The sequence below is a fragment of the Papio anubis genome, chromosome 4 (genome assembly GCF_008728515.1).
Source record: "Papio anubis isolate 15944 chromosome 4, Panubis1.0, whole genome shotgun sequence".
NCBI lineage: Eukaryota > Metazoa > Chordata > Mammalia > Primates > Cercopithecidae > Papio > Papio anubis.
Genome location: NC_044979.1, coordinates 166,636,230 through 166,651,080, shown reverse-complemented (window position 1 = coordinate 166,651,080; position 14,851 = coordinate 166,636,230). Strand labels below are relative to the sequence as shown.

The 14,851-nt window shown below is 42.2% G+C and overlaps 1 protein-coding gene and 1 long non-coding RNA gene across 2 annotated transcripts; both read left to right on the top strand.

Moving 5' to 3' along the window:
- Positions 1–3,114: 3,114 nt before the first annotated feature.
- On the top strand, positions 3,115–14,369 carry LOC103882634. Its single transcript, XR_644532.4, has 3 exons — positions 3,115–4,104; positions 5,793–5,917; positions 11,446–14,369. It is a non-coding gene; the product is annotated as an uncharacterized LOC103882634 (long non-coding RNA).
- LOC116274601 (keratin-associated protein 19-8) lies at positions 10,296–11,449 on the top strand. The gene has a single exon (XM_031665708.1). The coding sequence runs from the start codon at positions 11,190–11,192 to the stop codon at positions 11,355–11,357; it is 168 nt and encodes a 55-aa protein (XP_031521568.1). The 5' UTR covers positions 10,296–11,189; the 3' UTR covers positions 11,358–11,449.
- Positions 14,370–14,851: the final 482 nt, after the last annotated feature.

Below are 14,851 nucleotides of genomic sequence, written 5' to 3'. Positions count from 1 at the left end.
AGAGTCTTGGACCCTCAGTCTCTTCAGCTCTAACTTCTCTTAACTTCGTGGGATGGCTAATTTCATGTGTCAACTTGTCTGGGCTAAAGGATGCCCAGATAACTGAGAAAATATTATTTTTGTGTTGTCTGTGAGGGGTTTCAAGAAGAAGTTAACATTTGAATCAATCTGCTGAGTTAAAGAATCGCCCACCAATGTGGGCAGACATCACCCAATACTTTGAGTCTCTAAATAGAATGAAGAGGCAGAGGAAGGGCAAATTTGCTCCCTCTATTTGAGTTGGAACATACACCTTATTGTGTCTCAAGAACCAAGGATATCAGAGCTCCTGGTTCTTGTAGCTTTGGACTTAGCCTGGTATACCATTGGCTCCTCTGGCTCTCAGGCCAGAGGACTTGGATTGAACTATACCACTGGCTTTCTTGCTTCCCCAACTTGCAGTGGCGTATGACGGGGCTTCTTGGCTTCCAAAGTTGCATGAGACAATTTCCATTATAAACTTCTCTCTGTCTCATATATATATATGAGATATATATGTGAGACATATATATATATATATGTGAGACAGAGAGAGGTTTATAAATATATGTATACACACACACACACACACACATATACACACACATTCTCTTTTCCTGTTTCTCTGGAAAACCCTGACTAATACACTTCATTAGACCTCTGTTTTCCCATCTGAAAAGTAAGGACAGTAATTTTTACCTCTAGAGTCGTTGCAAAGATTACATGAAACAGTGGACCCAAGGCCCATAGCACAGCGTCTGTTACTGAGTAAGCATTCACTAGAAATTGTATTTATGTTTGTGACTATTATAAGGAAATGTCTTTAGGCATGTGTCCAAGGGCTGAATTCAGCTGTGTCTCTCACTTCTCCCTGAGGGCTGTGCCATGGCCAGGTGTCTTCCAATCTGTACTCAACTGTTACTGTACAGACTGTTTCTTTTTCAGTGGCAGCCCCTTAGGTCCCAAGGTGAATAGGCCACTACTTAAAAGAAGCTCATGTTTTGTGACCCGCCCCAATATTTATTACCCTATGAGAGTGGGTAATGCCCTGCTGTGGGCCTGAGGGACGCCCACAAGTGCTTTTAGAAGTCGCAGTATTATGATACCTTTCCAGCCTTCTCCTGCTTCCACTGTTCTCAACCCCTTGGCAACACACATCCCAAAAGCAAGAGGAGGGAAATTTTCAGATGTATTTCTGTATTAGTGTTTTCTAGAGAAACAGAACCAACAAGATGTGTATATGTAGAAAGAGATTTATTACAAGAAATCGGTTCATGCAATCATGGAGGCTGAGCAGTCTTAATATCTGCAGGGTGGGTTGGTAGGCTGGAGACCCAGGAGAGCTGATGGTTTGACTCCAGTCTGAATCTGAAGGCCTGAGAACCAGGAGAGTCTGTGTTGTGGTACCAGTCCAAAGCCTGGCAGACTAAAGACTCAGGAAGAGCCTGTGCATCAGTGTGAGTCTGAAGGCAGGAAAAAATCTCATGTCAGTCAAAAGGCAGTCAGGCAGAAGAGATTCCCTCCTACTTGGGCAATAGTTGGCTTTTTAGCTCTATTTAGACCTTCAGCTGATTGGATGAGGCCCACTGACACTAGGGAAGGCAATTGCTTCACTTAGTCCATTGGTTTAAATGTTAATCCATCCAAAACACTTTTGCAGAAACACCGGGAGAAATACTTAACCTTGAATTTTGCTTGATATTCTTGAATATCAAGCACTCCATGACCCAGTCAGTTTGCCAAATAAAAGTAACCATCATAATTTTGGTTCTCATCAGTCTTGAAGAACCCTTCCTCACCCTCCAGTAAACTGGCATTTTGTTCAAAGCTTCTAAGTTATTTAAAGTTTTACACACCATTGAGGGTGAGCTTTTAATCTAAGGGGTAGGAAAGGAAGAATAGGGTGAGGAGGGAATAGCAGAAGTAATTAAAAGTAATTGTCATAATTGCTTCTTGTTAAACCCAGCTAATTGGTAAAAAGTAACAAGGAGGAGGCCATTATGCAAATATATGGCCACTCTGTTTGGCTCCAGTTGAAGATATTAGAGCAGAGAACGGGAACATTTCTACTAGCCAGTTACATGATGATCTGTTCATTGTCCTTCCTTATCAGTAACCCTTGGCCGCTTGCAGCATCAGACTTCTGCAATCTTGTTAGTTTTTCCCAACCTGTCCAAATCCAATTCGGTATATTTAGAGTCATTCCTGACCCTTAAGTTATACTATTTTCCTCTCTGTCTTCCAACTACTACCACCCTTTCATGCCCAGCTCAAATTCTGTCTTCCCCTTGATGCGTTCTGTGACTGTTTCAGTCCTTAGTCTTCCATTTTCTCTGTATTCTTTTCTTCTTGCCTTTTCTGTACGCTGACAGCTGCCTGTATGACCTGTGTTACTAGTGGCTGCTTTTCCCTGTTATTTCCCCATCAGGAGAGTAAAAAACCTTACAACAAAGCTCTGTTTCTTGTGTACCTTCTTTAGTACCAAGAATAATCCCAGGAATAGAGTTGCTAATAAATACTTATGAATAATGAGTGACTCTAACATGTAAGCCAAATCATATCATTCCTCTGGGCAAAACTCTCTAATGACTCCCCATCTTACAAGAAAACCTAAAGTTCTATAACAGACAACATGGGAAAGTTTGATCGGATCCCTTGTCCCTTCTCTTGTCTCCTTAATTCTCCACCTTGTTCACTGGAGCATCATCTAAATTGTCTTCCACGAAAACCTCTCAAGTGTAGGGGTTTCTAGGTACTGTAAGGGCAAATACAAACAAAAATAAGAGGCTGGGCCTGTAATCCCAGCACTTTGGGAGGCTGAGGCGGGTGGATCACCTGAGGTCAGGAGTTCGGGACCAGCCTGGCCAACATGGTGAAACCCTGTCTCTACTAAAAATACAAAACATTAGCTGGGCGTGGTGGCAGGCGCCTGTAATCCCAGCTACTCAGGAGGCTGAGGCAATAGAATTGCCCGAACCCGGGAGGTGGAGATTGCAGTAAGCTGAGATTGTGCTATTGCACTCCGGCCTGGATGACAAGAGCCAGACTCCATCTCAAAAAAAAAAAAAAAAAAAAAAAAAGAAGGAGAAGAAGAAGAGGAAGTGTCATTGTCTCTGTTGAAAATAAGGGAAGATACCTCCTTTTTCTTAGATAATTTACTTTAGAAAACTTGTCATTGTAAATTCTCTGTCACTTTGGTAGGTGTCTTGATCCCAAACTACCTTCTATCATCAGGATATAAGAAGTTTATTTTTCCTTTGAATAAAGCCAATTGGGAAACACAGATGGTCACTGCAATTACTCAGTGAATCTAGGATGAGCTATGTGTGACAAATCGTGCTGCCAAGTCCTCTTGTGGAGGCGTAGGTGTTGTTTATTTTGAGAACATGTATGTAACGGGCTGTATCTGCTTGGCTGTATAAAAAGGTGAGACTTCTTTCTGTCTTCACAATTTCTTAGTGGGTCGCCTGTGATGTGCACCACATTCTGGTTCAATGTTTATTCAATAACGAAATTGTTTTCTTCCTCTTGTTCCTTCGTGGGAAGTTTTCTGGGTTGGAGATGTGCTGTTGTTAATTGTATTTCTCTAACAGCACCTGCCTGGATGTTTCTAGTTGCCCTTCACACTACAGACTTCTATCTTGAGAAGGGGAAGGTGAGGACTTGTGTCTACAATTTCTTCCTCCCCCCCTTTGTTTTATACTCCAGTGCATTATACAGAGTGGGTGCTACAGTCCAAATGCTACAGTCCAAATTCCTATGTTGGAATTCTAACCCCTGAGATGACGATGTTAGGAGGTGGGGCTTTGGGAAGGTGATTAGGTAGTGAGGACATAGCCTGCATGAATGGCATTAGTGTCCTCATAAAAGGGAACCCAGAGAGCGAGCTTGCCTCTTCCACCTTGAGAGAACACAGGGAGAAGGTGCCATCTACGAACGAGGGAGCAGACCCTCACCAGACACCAAATCTACTGGCACCTTGATCTTAGACTTCCCAGACTCCAGAACTGTGAGAAATAGATTTCTATTGATATAAGCCATCCATTTTATGGTTTTAAAAAATAGCAGCCTGAACGGACTAAAATAGTAGGTTGTGTTTGTTCTTTTTCTTCTTGGAAAGGATTTCATTTTACTATATCCTTCTTCTTCCTGTTGGCATTAATCTCTACATATTGGTTTTTTTGTTAATGAGAGAAACTCTATGATCTGTGTCTACCAGGCATATATATATATGTATGATATGGGAGCTGTTTAGTTTGGCTTCTCCCAGAGGTAGATCCTTGGATAAAGATTTGAGTGCAAGTAGTTTATTTGGGAGGGGGAGGGAACAGACGTAGGGGAGTGGGAAAGTGAGAAATGGAGGGGAAGATGGACAGCAAAGGGTGGGCTGCTAAGACAGTTCCTGCAGTGGGTGACTGGCACTTAATCTCCCATGGAAACTGGAGGAATAGCGGGAAACATACATCAGAACTAGCCCACGGAGGGGTTAGGTAGCTGGGTCTTTATTAACTCCCAAGAGTCAGTGATTAAAGGCTGCTGGTGGGAGGGAGGGAGATATTCATTCCCTGGCACTTCCAAATGTTCTCACTTATGAGCAAAGCTGCCTTTAGTGGTTCAGCCAAAAGCCGGCAGGCACAGCGATGTGGATTACATCTGTGGGAGGTGTATTAGTCCATTCTCTAACTGCTATAAAGAACTACCAGGTCATGCCTGTAATCCTAGCACTTTGGGAGGCCGAGGCAGGCAGATCATGAGGTCAGGAGTTTGAGACCAGCCTGGCCAATATGGTGAAACCCCACGCTACTAAAAAATATATATAAAAATTAGCCAGGCGTGGTGGTGCATGCCTGTAGTCCCAGCTACTCTGGAGGCTGAGGCAGGAGAATTGCTTGAACCCAGGAGGAGGAGGTTGCAATGAGCCGAGATTGCGCCACTGCACTCCAACCTGGGTGACAGAGTGAGACTCCATCTTAAAAAACAAAAAAAACCCCCAAAAAACAGAAAAAGAACTACTAGAGACTGGGTAATTTAGGAAGAAAAGACGTTTAATTGACTCACAGTTCTGCAGGCTGTACAGGAAGCATGACTGGGAGGCCTCAGGAAACTTACAATCACGGCAGAAAGGTGAAGGGGAAGCAAGCACCTTCTTCACATGGTGGCAAGACAGAGAGTGAAGGGGGAGGTGCTACACACTTTTATACCACCAGATCTCATAAGAACTCACTCACTGTCACGAGAGCAGCAAGGGGGAAGTTCACCCCCATGATTCAGTCACCTCCCACCAGGCACTTCATCCAACACGTGGGGATTACAATTCGACATGAGATTTGGGTGGGGACACAGAGCCAAACCGTAACAGGAGGACTGCTGGCATTGAGGGTCTAACCATACAGGCGAGGCCCGGGCAGCATCTGCAGCAGGAGCCTGGGGTAGCATGTGCTCAACACCGGGATGTGCTGCCAGATCCCCTCCAAGAACTGACTTGTTCCCCAGGCACTGGGAGCATGGTGAGTACACAACCTGCAGCTGTGAGCCCCTTCCAGGATTGGCTCAGCTGCTGAGCTGCTCACCCAAGCTCACACTTCTTCCCACATTTGATGACTGATCAGTATAGGAATATAAAGGCCTGGCCATCTGGCACAGCACTGCGAGGGCCAGTCTAGCTGCAGAGGACCTGAGAGGTCAGCCCAGGCTCCCTTCCTTAGGGCGGATCCTAGGGCTCTCCTTACTAAACATCCCATACTCACAACTCCTTTCCCAAATCGGTTTCCCAGAGAACCCCAGTGCTTTCATGTGGTTGCAGATATTGCCAAGAATGAAAGCACATCGGCTTGGTATCCTAGGACTAGTATGCCAGCTAAACAACGATAAAGGAGCTACAAATCCCGGTTTCCACAGGGTAAGTAAGAGTGGGTCTTTGTAAAGGCAATGATTATTTTTAATCATGATTATCTCCATTTTTTCTCAGAAAAAAAAATTATCTTCCAATCTCTTCTTTGTACCCTGTCTGATTCTTGCATTGGATCTCTTTTCCTCATTTCTGATAGCTTATTTTTCTGTCTTTAAAGCAGTTTTTCTCTCAACCACTCAATCTTTATCAGTTGATTTCTAAGGATATATTTATTTTTTCTGTACTGCCTGCCAAAAGCTGGCTGCCTCCTTAAAGAATTTTGGCCTGAGACTGCAGCTCTGGGCCTCGCCGGCCTGAGTGCTCTGACTCTGTGGTCTTCTTTTTCCAGCTGCATTTGTTTCTCTGATGTGATGGAGGTTCTGCTTGCTGTGGCAGTAGGAGAGGTGTTTGGATTCCCTTGAGTGGGAGGAAGCACTTTCTCCTCGGTGTCCAGGCTGAAGACACACTCCCCTTGGTAGACCATCAGGGCTCCTTACATGCGATGCCACGAGTCAGCTCTCTGGCAGAAGCAGCTCGAGAGTGTTACCTTGGGGTCACATAGCATCCAGGATTTCGGCTATGCTTTTATATCCTAAAACTTAGTATGGCCCATAAATGGAGAGAAACAATAAAAGTGTATATCAGTATATCAGTGTTTTTATACTGTATATCAGTGTTTTTACATAAACACAAAATTTCTGCTTATATACGTTTAAAAATAGCCTCCTTACATCACTGACTATAAAGACATGTATATATGTGTATGTGTGTACATATATGTGTGTATGTATATATGTACATGTGCGTATATATACATATATGTGTGTATATACATATGTGTGTATATGTGTGTGTATATACATGTGTGTACATGTGTATATATTGTTAGCTCTGCAAGAATATGTAAGTATGTATATATTTGTGTGTGTACACACACACATATATCTCGCTAGCTCTGTAAGTCAACTCAGTTTGGGGGAATGATTTTACCACGAATATCAGATCAGTACTTTCTCAGGTATAATTTATGCCTATTACCAGAACTACACTAGTGCTGCTAAATATATATATATATATTTTGAGACAGAGTTTTGCTCTGTCGCCCAGGCTGGAGTGCAGTGGAGTGATCTCAGCTCACTGCAAGCTCCACCTCCCAGGTTCACGCCATTCTCCTGCCTCAGCCTCCCGAGTAGCTGGGACTACAGGTGCCCACCACCACACCTGGCTAATTTTTTGTATTTTTAGTAGAGACAGAGTTTCACCATGTTAGCCAGGATGGTCTTGACCTCCTGACCTCATGATCTGCCCACCTCAGCCTCCCAAAGTGCTGGGATTACAGGTGTGAGCCACCGCGCCCGGCCAATATATTACTTTTAACAACTCTTGTGCAAGAAAGAGTTGGGCTTCAACTTTCCTCTGTAAACCTATAAACCAGCAGTGGTGAGAGAGGCAGGGTGGACCTCTCTCTTAAGCATCGGTCTCACCTCTAGGCTGCTCTGACTCTTCTGGGGTTAAAACAGGGATTGGGGGAGAGATGCATGCCTCTGACAATCTGACCAGAGGGTTCTCCGAATTGTGCATCTTTTGGAGCTGACTCTTGCACTCATGGGCCTCTCATCAGTGCTCTGGTATAACAATCCCTCTAGTGGACTGCTCACATCCTCCCTCACTTTCTGCATCTCATGGGACCATCCAAATTGCTTTGGCTGAGGTTGCTTCACCCTCTTGACCAGGATCCCTTTTAAATCAGCTCAGTGGCATTCCCACCCCAGATTCCTATCTGGCAGCCAGGAACCATGTATCTTTGAACAGTCACAGATAGGGGGCAAGGTTACTCTGAAACTCAGCCCTGGCTCATTGCGATGGACTGGTCAGCCCTGTCTCTCACCTGTAGTCACTTTCCCAGCCCTGAGTCAGACAGCAGTTGGCTGTGTCTTCCATATTCAAGGGATACAGTACACTTCCCATGGAAGTTGGCTAGAAAATGCCCAGGTTCTTGAAAACCATTTCCAAAGAAATCTCTTCCCCTTCCTAATGCTTGGCCTCTCCAGCGTATTTCATGATTGGAGATAGGAGCTTAGTGTAACTGGCCAATGGGTTCTTGCCCGCTGCCTAGACAGAGTCAATTTATCAAGATGGGGGAATTGCAATAGAGAATTTAATTCTCACAGAGCCAGCTGTACAGGAGACTGGAGTTTTATTATTACTCAAATCAGTCTCCCTGAAAATTTGAGGATCAGGGTTTTAAAGGATAATTTGGTGGGTAGGGGATCGGGAAGTGGGGGGTACTGAGTGGCTGGGTCAGGATGAAATCAGTGGGTTGAAGTGGGTTTTCTTGTTATCTTCTGTTTCTGGGTGGGATTGCAGAACTCGTTGAGCCAGGTTACTGGTCTGGGTGGCACCCCTTGGTGCATCAGAAGGCAGAGTCTGCCAAATATTTCAAGTGCTGATCTTAGGTTTCACGACACTGATGTTATCCCCAGGAGCAACTCGGGGAGGTTGAGAATCTTGCAGCTGGAGCCTCTGGCTGCATGACTCTGAAGCCACACTTCCCAATCTTTTTTTTTTTTTTGAGATGGAGTCTCGCTCTGTCGCCCAGGCTGGAGTGCAGTGGTATAATCTTGGCTCACTGCAACTTCCACCTCCTGGGTTCAAGCAATTCTCCTGCCTCAGCCTCCCGAGTAGCTGGGACTACAGGCGCCCACCACCACACCTGGCTAATTTTTATATTTTTAGTAGAGATGGGGTTTCACCATATAGGTCAGGCTGGTCTCAAACTCCTGACCTCAGGTGAGCCACTGCACCTGGCCTCTAATCTTATAGTTCATTTGTTAGTCCTACAAAGGCAGACTGGTCCTCATGCAAGAAGGGGCTTTATCTCAGGAAAGGGCTGTTATCATTGTTGTTTTGAAGTTAAACTATAAATTCCTCCCAAAGTTAGTCTGGCCTACACCCAGGAATGAACAAGGACAGCTTAGAGGTTAAAAGCAAGAAGGAGTCGGTTAGATCAGATCTCTTTCACTGTTATAATTTTCTCAGATCTCTTTCACTGTTATAATTTTTTCAGTTAAAATTATTGCAAAGGGGGTTTCAATTAGTTGCAGACCGCAGATCTAGGTTTCTACAGCTCCCTTTGCAAGTCCTTCTTAGGTAGACTACCACCTTTCTTTGTAATGTGAGAGCTGTTGTCACTGATGATACAGGTCCTCAGCTAAAACTAAGAGTCCTATTTTACATGTTGTTTTGCTTTAATATTTATCTCTTGGTGAATACATATACTTTTAACTCTAAGACAAGAAGGAGTTGGGCTTCAACTTTCCACTTCAAAACTTTTGAACCTATCTTTGTTCTCCCCTCTCAGTTTTACATCTCTTGAACAATCAGTGCAACAAGCATTTCGATTGTAATCACATCGAGAATAAGTGGGTGTGACATTCAGTTTTCACTTGCTAATTTTAGTCCTTTGAGTTCTGGCCCAAAGGAAAGGAACAGACCAATCAGCATATAGATCAAAAATCAAAATGAGAAAGCTCACCAGCCCAGAAAGCAAAGAAAAGTTTTCATTTTTCTGTTGTGATAATACAATATTTCTTGCTTTTGCCTTTGTTGTTCAACATCTATAAAATATGATGATGAAAAGAAAGAGGTGAAAGTGAATGATTTAGGTTCTAGTCTGGGTTTTGTCACTCACTGGGTGATCTGACCAGTCTTCTCCAATGCTGTTTCATCATCTGTAAAATAAGAGGTTACACCAGTTCCAATATTATATTATTCTACCTGAAGTGATTATTAATAGTACATAGAATAATTCTACTGCTTATGTGTTTGAAATTGGTTTTGATACCAATGGTTAAGTAGTAATGATTCTGACCCTCATCATGAACACTTCAGTGGGCTTCATTCTTCAAAAAGAAAATGTCATATTTAAGTATGTTTAATTTTACGTATTTCTGTAAATTATAGTTTAATTAAGGTTTCCTTAGAGAACAGAAGACGGAATCCCAGAATTTGGAAAACAACTTTTTAAAACCTCTTTCCTGATCGTGTTAGAAATTCAGTAAGGCAGAGAAGGCTGCCTGCCCACCTGTGGCTGTGGAGTCAGATGCATAGAGCCAATACTCAGATGTTAATCTCTTTAGAAGATTATTATTCTTATTTTTTATTTTTAGTTTTTTAGATGGAGTTTCACTCTTGTTGCCCAGGCTGGAGTGCAGTGGTGCGATCTCAGCTCACTGCAACCTCTGCCTCCTGGTTTCCTGCCTCAGCCTCCCGAGTAGCTGGGATTACAGTCATGCGCCACCACACTTGGCTAATTTTGTGTTTTTAGTAGAGATGAGGTTTCTCCCTGTTGGTCAGGCTCGTCTCGAACTCCCAACCTCAGGTGATCTGCCCGCCTTGGGCTCCCAAAATGCTGGGATTACAAGCATAAGCCACCGCGCCTGGCCTTAAAAGTTTATTTTTTAAAAAGAAGAAGATTACAAAGATGAAGAATAGGGTATTACTTTGCAAAAATCACACCCACAGCTCTTGCCTCCAGTGGCATTTCCTATATAAACATTGAATAATGGAAAAGAATCTTGCAGTAAGAGCTAAGAGCCATCAAAAGTTTCATAAACAACATTGAGTAAAAGGGTAGTAATGTGTAAGGAAACAAAATTTTGCCATTTGGGTTTTTTTATTTCTCTTAAAAAGATAAATGTGATCCTATTGTGCTGTTGGCCACATTTTGTTGGATTTATACAGTAAATGTACCTCTTCTATTACTTCAATAACTTAAATAACAAAGATGAAGGGGTAAAACTCATGGGATTGGGAAGGGCAGTTCTTATTTACAGCTGTATCCCTAGCTCTGAGCATAGCGCCTGGGATGCATTAGTTGGGCATTAAATATTTGGGAAAGGAATACATTAAGAATCAGACACTGGGAAGGGGCTGTAATGAAAGAACAATTTTAGGTGACAAAATTGAAGCTGATTGCTGCTCTTATGTCTGATTATAGAGCTTTAACTATGATGGTCAAAGCAGGAGGGCTTTGAAGACAGCATAACCATCCTGTGGAATCCAAACTGCACAGAAATCAAATGCAAACATAGTTACTTAGTGTCAGGAATTGTTCTACAGTTTTAAGGTGAATGAGATTTTCTTCATGCAATTGAATCTACGCCATGAGAAGTCTACCCTACCCATCACTGAGGATGTACAAAAGTCCCAGGGAAGCTGGTGATAGTTGTACTCAGGAAACTTGCCCTTGACCTCCAAATATATCTACAGTTGCTGAACCATGAGCTACTACAGCAGCTATTATGGAGGCCTGGGCTGTGGTTCTGGAGGCTTTGGTGGCTGGGTCTATGGCTTTGGCTGTGGTTGTGGCAGCTTCTGCAGGCTGGGCTATGGCTGTGGCTATGGAGGCTATGGATTCAGCTGCTGCCAACCATTATACTATGGATGATATGGATTATCTAGCTTCTACTGAAGAGTGAACTCATTCTTTGGATCACTAGAATCTGTGTATCATCCTGACTTAATTCTCCTTTCAGGTCTTTTTACCCCCTCTGTCAACTGCACAGCCACTTTCTTGATAAACCAGACAAAGCAGCAAAGGGTGCCTTGTGAACTCTTCAAAGTGAAGACTCAATTCTGGCAACAAACACAACAGAAACAGTGGCAGCAGCAAGGGGAACCCTTCCTGTAGAATGACCTAGAATCTCACCTTTCAAGCTGTGAATCCCTCTCTTCCCTTATTAATATATCAACATGGCACCAACTCTTCTATTTCAATAAACTAATTTTAATAGTAGAGCAAACTTGGTTGAAAATTTTTTTCTATTTTATTTTGGTAAGAACACTTAACATGACATCTACCCTCCTAACAACTTTTTGAGTTGACCATACATTATTGCTGACTACAGGTACCATACTGTATAGCTGATCTCTAGAGTCCGTTCACCTTGTCTGACTGAAACTTCATGCCTTTTTGTCAATAACTCCCTATTTCCCCCTTCCCCTAGCTCCTGGTAACTGTCATTCTACTCTTGGATTCTACGAAGTTGACTCTTTTGGATGCCTCATGTAAAGTGGAATTGGGTAGTATTTGTCTTTCTGTGGCTGGTATATCACACTTCGTTTCATTTCTATTGATTCATTTCACAGAACCAGACCCAAGCTTCCAGGGGCTGTGTGTGTGCATTCACCATTGTATATTCTGTGGTCATGACAATACCTGGCACGTATAAGGCAGTCAAGAATATTTGTGGATTAAGAAACTTGCTCATCGGTGTTATAATATAAAATCATTTTTAATATGTCCAATGGTTTGGGGATAATGGTGTTCTTTTACAGCTCTCCACCCTCTTCTCACCCCATTTCCTCTTACACACAAACATACTCACAAATTCTGGTCAAACATCTCTCACCCTAGGTGGAATTTATTTTTGTCCCAGCAGCTGACAAAAAAGCTCAACAGTAGCACTCCATATGTACAACCTTACAGGGTCAGGCAGAATGCCTTGCATTTTGTTAAGAAACATGTATGAAAAATTATTTGCTTTCAAGGCAAGCTACAGATATTTGCCACATAACTAGAAAATGTGCACATTTGGACTTCACCATAAACAACCTAATGTCTATCAATGTTATAATGGAAAAATAAATTGCAGTATATTTTTACAATGGAATATTACACAACAATGACAATGGCCAAACTAGAGCTATAGGCGACATCCTGGCTGAACCTCACAATCATAATGTGGAGTGAAAGAACCCAGGCATAATAGAATAAATACAGTATGAGCCCATTTATTTAAGTTTTTAGACAAGAAAAATGAGATTACAGGGTTAGAAGTCAGGATAGTCATTACCTTTGGGAAGACAGTATTCACGGGAAGACTCGAGGGGGGCTTCTGAGGTGCAGGCAATGTTCCATGTTTTGATCTGGCAGTGGTTACATGGAGGTTCTTTCTAAGTCATTAAATTTATGCTGTGTGTGTTTTTCAGCATGTTTGTTATATTTTGATATAAAATAGTCTAAAAATTAATAATATTCCATGATTTGAAAAGTGCCTTCTAAGAGCAGATAATTCAGATGGTTCAAAATTTTTTGAGGACCTACTTTGTATTACATGCTGGCTGCACATATGGAAATTTCAGATGAATGATCTATCACTTTTGATGTCAAGAAACTCAAAATATAGCAGCCCATAATAGAGGCATAGGTGGGGACGGGAGGTCTGAGAAGGGGGTGGTGAGTTTCTATTCCAAAATTTAGGAGAAGATTAGGAAAGTTTCTCCTAATGTGTCTAAGCCTCAACTTCAGGATATACACATGGTATTAGTATCGTTAGTCATAAATCTAATCACATCTGAAAGAATAAGACCTAAAGAAAGTTAAACAGTAACCACAAAGAAAATCAAGTAAAAAACATGAATTAGGAAACTTGCTCACCTATGGGTTTCTCTCTTTAGCTTAAATAGGAAGTGCATTTTGCTCAATGGACATGGAGTATATTTACTGAGTGTGCTGTGGGTGATATGAGTGGGAGATGTGTATGATTAACAGAGAAAACAAGTCTAGCTCAATATCGACAAAACTTCAAAGGGAATTTTGATGCCTAAAAATTGTTCTAGATGATTTTTGAAAATTACATAATAGGCTAAATTATTCTTTGGAATATCGTGAGAAAATTTGTTATGCTGATAGGAAAGATGCAAATCTATTAACAAAAATGGTGTTTGCCATTCCTTTAATTAATTTATCTACTCTATTAAAATGGTTTGGATAAGTAAAGATACACAGTTAATAATATCCTTTGTGTTTCTCAAGGATATTTTAGTTAGGCAACAGTATTCATGATTTTATATGAAGCCTTCAGCATTTCAATAGTGTTGCCTGATGTGTTTGGGATAGCAGATTGGAGATTTAACAAAATTGCTGTTGATATCAAACATTCCTCATGCTAATGAATATGTCTGAAAAATGTATGTGGATAAACAATGACTTGAGAACTAGGAGTTACTCATGAGGGTGATAAACATAGTGATCAGCACAAATCTTGACCAGGCAGTTGCTTTTATAACCCCATTGGCAGCTAGTATCTTCTATTTGACAGAAATAATATACCACATATGAACCTCTCAGTAAATTCAACTTTCCCCAAATGCCTGCTAGATTTATCTTGCACAGAATGGATTAAACTTTCAAGGCTTAGTGGAAAAATGTACATTCATCCCCAACTCACTAGCTAAATAGAATGCCAAGCTCACGTCTTACGTGAAAGGAAGCCTTTAAGAACCATTCGGATGACCCAGAGAGAGATGACATTCTCTACCTCCCACGACGCCAGGACTGGAGGCTTTTAAAAACACCTGTTTGTGCTGGAGCCTAATTAGCACTAATCCTATGTGGCAAAATAAGCCGGGGTCTGATAAGGTTCAGAACATTTGCTAGGAATAATTTTTCAGTGTTCCTTAAAATTAGTATTTTTTTATTTTTTATTTTTATTTTATTTTTTGAGACAGGTCTTACTCTGTCACCCAGGCTGGAGTGTAACAGCATGATCTCGGCTCACTGCAACCTCCGCTTCCTGGGCTCAAGTGATTCCCATGCCTCAGCCTCCCGAGTAGCTGTGGAGCATGCACCACCATGCCCGCCTAGTTTTTGTATTTTTGGTAGAGACAGGGTTTCACCATGTTGCCTAGACTCGTCTTGAACCTCTGAGCTCAAGCAATTCACCTGCCTCAGCCTCTCAAAGTGCTGGGATTACAGGTGTGAGCCACTGTACCCAGCCACAATTACTATTTTTTTTTTTAAATTTTGAGACAGAGTCTCGATCTGTTGCTCAGGCTGGAGTGCAGTGGCGCTATCTCGGCTCACTGCAAGCTCTGCCTTCTGGGTTCGCGCCATTCTCCTGCCTCAGCCTCCCAAGTAGCTGGGACTACAGGCGCCTG

What these genes read in the sequence shown, in the direction of transcription:
- LOC116274601 (XM_031665708.1), top strand. Translation starts at nt 11,190, where the DNA reads ATGAGCTACTACAGCAGCTATTATGGAGGCCTGGGCTGTGGTTCTGGA.